At 35.5% G+C, this 6000-nt stretch overlaps 1 protein-coding gene across 1 annotated transcript in view; it reads right to left on the bottom strand.

The window, feature by feature from the left end:
• Positions 1-964: 964 nt before the first annotated feature.
• The window catches only part of LOC107720384 (protein transport protein Sec31A-like), a 25760-nt gene continuing 20724 nt past the window's right edge, over positions 965-6000 (bottom strand). The window contains exons 22-27 of the mRNA XM_016528076.1: positions 5312-5347; positions 4731-4789; positions 4394-4645; positions 4181-4300; positions 2229-2300; positions 965-2076 (exon numbers count right to left, since the gene is read on the bottom strand). Of these exons, the coding sequence (XP_016383562.1) occupies positions 1897-2076; positions 2229-2300; positions 4181-4300; positions 4394-4645; positions 4731-4789; positions 5312-5347 (719 nt within the window). The 3' untranslated portion in view covers positions 965-1896. The remainder of the gene's footprint in view (positions 2077-2228; positions 2301-4180; positions 4301-4393; positions 4646-4730; positions 4790-5311; positions 5348-6000) is intronic.

Genomic DNA, 6000 nt, shown 5'->3' with positions numbered 1-6000 from the left:
TCTGTCCAGACTGACAGACATGTAACGTACAGTTCAATACAGTAAAACAGCTGTCAAACTGCATTAGCCATGGTGTGAGACTGCATGCAGTGTTAGTATAGAAACATATACTAACTGCAAGTGATTTAGCAAAGCGAGCCTTTAATACGAGCATGCAATGTTTATAATAGCCTAGGCTACTTAACATTTAAACAGTGAAAGTCATGCACAAGATGTATTAAAGATATGAGACAGGCATAGCTTGAGAGGAGGAGAGAGAGAGCAAAAGAAAAAAAATCTAAACATATAAAATAGGTGCATGTATATACCTACCTAACCATATTTTCGGGACAAAATTGTACCTAGAAGTGAGCTAAATCTGACAAAAACTGTTTTTATCTGGATATTAATGTAAAGTAAATCCATGCATTCATGTTTTTATTTATTTATTTATAATTAGCTGTATAAAAAAACACAGAAGTCTACGTTCCCTTTCAAAAGCTTAGTAAACCTGTTTGGATATGAATGAAATGTTTGTATGCAGTTATTGATGTAATGCAGCAAATAAGAGACTTTTACTAATATTCCATCTTCCCCCCCCCATTAAGATTTATTCTAAACCTGTATGACTTCTGTCTTTTTCAATCATGGTTTCTATCATGTTTTGGAACAAAAGATCGTATTTGGATGAATTGTCTTTTTAATATTTGATTTCAATGGAATTGCTGAGAGATGTTGTTCACATACACGCACATACATATATATAATATATATATATATATATCATTCATGTTTAAAGCACAGTAATCAACTCCTGTTAAGTATTAGATGTTTTACAAAAGAATAAGATACTTGCAAATAAAATTATTAGGTATAATTTGGTATAATAATAATATGAATATTCTAGTATATTTGTAATGCAATAGGTAGTATATGAATTTAACATTTAAAATAAAACATCTGTAAAAAGAAGCCAGCCAGCTGTTTCAATTTGTTTTTAATAAAACCGTCAGATTTACAGTACAATCTCAATAATTGAGACAGTACACATATTGCATAAAAAAAAGTTTTAGAGCAAGCCTCCAAACTTTTGTGCAGCCATAAGCAAAATTGCTCAAAATAGACTTTCTAACAGAATGATAGCTGGCTGAGACTGTGATAAAAAAAAAAAAAAGATTATAAAAATAACATTCCCTTTATTGTAGCCTGACCTTCTTTTTTACACATCGGATCCTGTTTCCGTTTCCCCTTTGTTTCAGAAGCAGAATCCCATTACCATTATCTGAAAAGATGTCTAAAACATGTAGTGATGTACAATAAAGACAGTCTGCATAATTATGAAACAAACAAAAGTCAAGATTTAATCGTAAATTTCCAATTGCATGAATGCCAAATCCTAAATCAAAGAAACGGTTCAAATAAAAATCCATTGTAACCATTTTATCATGCCACCTTATTTCCATATCCAAATTTCATCTGCAGAAATGATGCCGTAACGTAAAATCAAAGAAGATTCCCAGAAAATAAATTGAAATGCAGAGGAGCTGCGATAATCGTAAACATCAGATATCTTAAAAATCTAAATAATAATGCCAAAAGAATGATGCACGGTGCACTGGACACGATTAGCTTGCCGCTATTCTTCACTAAACCATAAAACAAGCATTTCATTTCATGAAGCTAATTTACCATTAAAACTGGAGACATAAAAGGGGAAAGCCCTATTGCACTCTGCTCTGCCCTGCCATGATTACAAATATGTAATACCAACATTAAAACACATGTGACAAAATAAACAAAAACATCGCTGTAAACCAGATGGGTTAAGACTGGCAAAGTATATGCACATGGTCCTGGAAAGCTGGCTTGAGGGGTTGAGAATACTTGTTGGTTTGTGTGTGTTACAGACGGTGGATATCAAACAGCCAGTTTGTTGGCCTGCGTCAGCACCACCTTCAGGACAGGCATGAAGGCAGACGTCTCGCTGAAGTTGCTGCTGCTCACGATGTGTGTGTGGATGTTGAGTCCGTCGGTGTAGCAGCGGCACTCGATGCTGCGGGCCATACTGTGCAGACCACCGACGATAGCTGGAGACAGCTGGAGAGAAGACACCGCATCTGAGTGTGTTTGTGTCTGTGTCTCACCCAAACCATTGCTAAATACAGTATTTATACACCAGCAGTATTTCGAGACGGTGTTTACTGTGGTATTACCACTGGATTACATGAAAGTGAGGGTTCATTACTCACTGTCTGCTCTCTCAGCTTGTCATAGAGATACTCGAGCCTCTTATGAGCATCATCCAACTTCCTCTTGGTTTGCTGTTAGGATGAAGGGGGAAAACTTGTTTAGCAGGAATGCTGGGAAATTTGAAACGGGATACAGACAGAAGATGCAAAAGATTATGCAAACAAACATTTTTTAGTAGTAGTAGTAATATTTACTATGGGTGATAACTTGTATGCTGGACACTATGCTTTTCAAACAGAGCTGGAATAAATACGAGTGATGCAAAAGATTATGCAAACAAACATTTTTTAGTAGTAGTAGTAATATTTACTATGGGTGATAACTTGTATGCTGGACACTATGCTTTTCAAACAGCTGGAATAAATACGAGTTTTTTTTTATTTTTTATTAATCTCGAGGGTAACACTTTACTTGAAGGGGTGTGCATAAGACTGACATGACACCTTCATAATCATGACATGACACATGTCATGAATATGAAGGAGGTTTTATGCATGTTTATGACAACTGTCATTAAGTGTCATTCGCTCAGTTATGTCATTTTAATGCAAATATGACATTTGACCTAACCCTACCCCTACCCTTACCCCTAACCATAGCCCATAACAAAGACATCTCAAACAATGTCATCTTTGCATTAAAAATTACATAACTGAGCGAATGACACTTAATGACAGTTGTCATAAACATGCATAAAAAAAAAAAAGTGTGTCATGTCATGATTATGTAGGTGTCATGTCAGTCTTATGCACACCTCTTCAAGTAAAGTGTAACCATCTCGAGTTACCATTGTCTGAAATTGGACTATTTTGAGATAATGGTATCTTTAGTCAATAGATAAATGTGAAATATTTGTAAACAATGTCACATATCGTTACATTTACCTCAGGAAAGCCAATGTCCATAGCTCATATGTTAGCTAAAAATAACTCTAGAGACACACATTTAGCTAAATACATGCACTGTATTACATATTTATTATATTTAACTTAACCTGTTAATGCATGTTTGACTAATTCTGTCATGAAAACAAGTTTTTAATAGTCACCATTTAAATGTTTATATTTCAACAATCAATTAGAGTAGTATTATTAAAATATCATTAAGAAGCTGATATAAAAATATAGTTAACATCAGTTTTTATTTGAGTGTTGGTTATTGTATCTTAAAATAAATAGCAGTCGAATTTAATAATTTAGACTGGTGGTAATTTTAACCTTCATTATTGTAAAGTATCCGCTGACAGGATTCCCTGTATAGCTTTTATTGCTGTAGCTGAGATATTTCTTGACATGCATTGGACTGGATATATATTCAAACGAATCACTAATGAATTCAGATGGGAATGGAATCAAGAGCTTATGAATCAGAATTTGCCACGTGTCAATACCCAGCCCTAATTTAAACAGTCATGCAAATACAACAAATTGCATGTATTAAATAGTATATTTAGTAGTGAATATGAAAATGAAAACTAGGGACACGTGATATAGAAACGGCACGAGAAATAGATGAGAGCCAATATACTGTTCAAAAGTTTGGGATCACTAAGATTTTTTTTTTTTAGCTTTTGAAAGCAATTAATACTTTTACTACAATTTGATCAAAAATGTTTTAATGGAGAGAAGAAAAAAATATATATATTTTTTTTGAACTGGTGTGCTTTTTATAAACAGCATTCTCACTAAAGATTCTAAATACAGAACTGAAGAATGTATTTTGTAAAACCAGGCATCACATCAATATAATACAAAAAGGATAACTCATTAGCACTTTTGAAGCCTGGCAATAGTTTACTATTTAAAGTGGAAACAAGTAAAGACAATGTTATCTGCTTCCAATCCCCAATAATCATTTCTGACACGCATATCTGTTTTTTGTAGCTTTGGGAGAGCAAGAAATAATGAAATAAGCGGTTGCTTTAATTAGTGTCATTTCACTGTAAACAAACCGGGTCTGAAGCAGCAGCCAAGCATTTCTGGATCAGTCCCTCAAAAGTGGTCTTCAGAACCATGTGCTCCTCAGGGATGGGCTTCTTGGTGATCTTCTCAGACGGTATGGACTGAAGTGGCTGAGAGAGACCACAGAACAGAGTAAAACCACTAACATGCCTCCAACAAACATTTAGCATTAAAGTTTTTTTTTATTGTACATAAACCAATACCTTTATGACGTCTCCAATTGGTGCTCCAGGCGCCCCTTCCATGTTGCCCTGAGGCATGCTGGGGTTTCTGCCCAGGGGTCCCAGTGGCTGCTGCTGGATGGGGCTGAAGGTGGCTGGGCCCACAGGCTGATCTGGACCCTGTTGTTGCGGCTGAAGGGTCTGCATGGTTTGGGCAGCAGGGACCTGAGGGTCTCCTAGAGGGGCCATGATGGGTGCTGTAATGGGGGCTGGTGGAGTGAAGTTTTCTGGAACCTGGAGACGGTAAACACAGGATGAAATCAGGAAATCAAGCCTAATCCACGTAGATTAGGAGCAAGCAGCCGATCTTCAATCTCACCTTCTTCTTTTTGGGAGCTCTGTTGAGTGCGGGAGGATCGTTCCAGCCATTCTGAGGTCCTGCAGAGGAACAGAAGAGAGCATCTCATTTTGGATTTCAATTGGTGGAGCTGCACGGTCCGACCTGCTGGACCACTGAGAGGGTAATGCCAGGCGGACGTCAGTTTAAGCTGTTATTGAACATTGCATCATACTGATTGGAATAGGTTCTTAAATCGCAACAATTGCAGGACTCGACAGTTAAAGATTTATTCTGCATGCACCATTGAACACAAGAAAACAATCAATTATATTGGACAGCTAACAAAATACGGCATTTTAAAATTTACAAGCATAACGTGACGTTTAATGCAAATGCAGAGCAAAATGATCGCTTATGTCCTTGAATCTATTTTCAGCCAATACTTGATCATTGTATATCTAAATGAGTGATTATGCATTTTAGAAGTACTTCAGAAAAACAAAATACCCACTGTGCAAAATTCTAGTGAATCTTACTGATTTGTGCAATTATTTATTAATTTGAGATGGACAATTACAGTCCTCTATGTTAGATTGTTATAACTCCCTTCATAAATTCACCTTCCAAAGACCAGGCCGAGTCTTGATTTAATCCTCCTGCAAATATATAAGATAGCTGACGCATGACGTGTCCATCAACATTTTTTAAGCAACATGAAGATTTTAGATTATGACTTAGATTTTAGAAATGAATGTATGTAACTCGTGTAATAAACAGCACAGGTTCACCACTGGTAATCATTTTTAACCATGTGTTCAACTCAACTGATCACCACTTTTAATCACCTTTTTGTCTTTACTAGTTCAAAATAGCCCTGCAAACAGCCAAACAGAGCTGTTTAAATGAGTCTGCAAGCCTACCTGTAACACATGCTATAATGAGCAAGAATCTATATGTCAAAAGTTTGAAAGATTTAAGATTTTTAATGTTTTTTAAGGAAGTTTCTTATACTCACCAAGGCTATATATATATATATATATATATATATAAACAGTGAAAAAAAACAGCAACATTGTGAAATATTATAACAATTTAAAATAACTTTTCTTTTGTAATGTCTGTTAAAATGTAATTTATTGCTGAATTTTCACCATCATTACTCCAGTCTTCAGTGTCACATGATCTTCAGAAATCACTCTAATATGCTGATTATTATCTGAAACATTTCTGATTATTATCACTGCTGAAAACAGCTTCATATGTTTGTGGAAACTGTGATACATTACCATTCAAAAGCTTGAGGTAAGTT

Source organism: Sinocyclocheilus rhinocerous, unplaced genomic scaffold (genome assembly GCF_001515625.1).
Source record: "Sinocyclocheilus rhinocerous isolate Xijiao unplaced genomic scaffold, SAMN03320098_v1.1 scaffold1052, whole genome shotgun sequence".
NCBI classification, from domain to species: domain Eukaryota; kingdom Metazoa; phylum Chordata; class Actinopteri; order Cypriniformes; family Cyprinidae; genus Sinocyclocheilus; species Sinocyclocheilus rhinocerous.
This window is presented reverse-complemented; position numbering and strand designations above follow the sequence as displayed.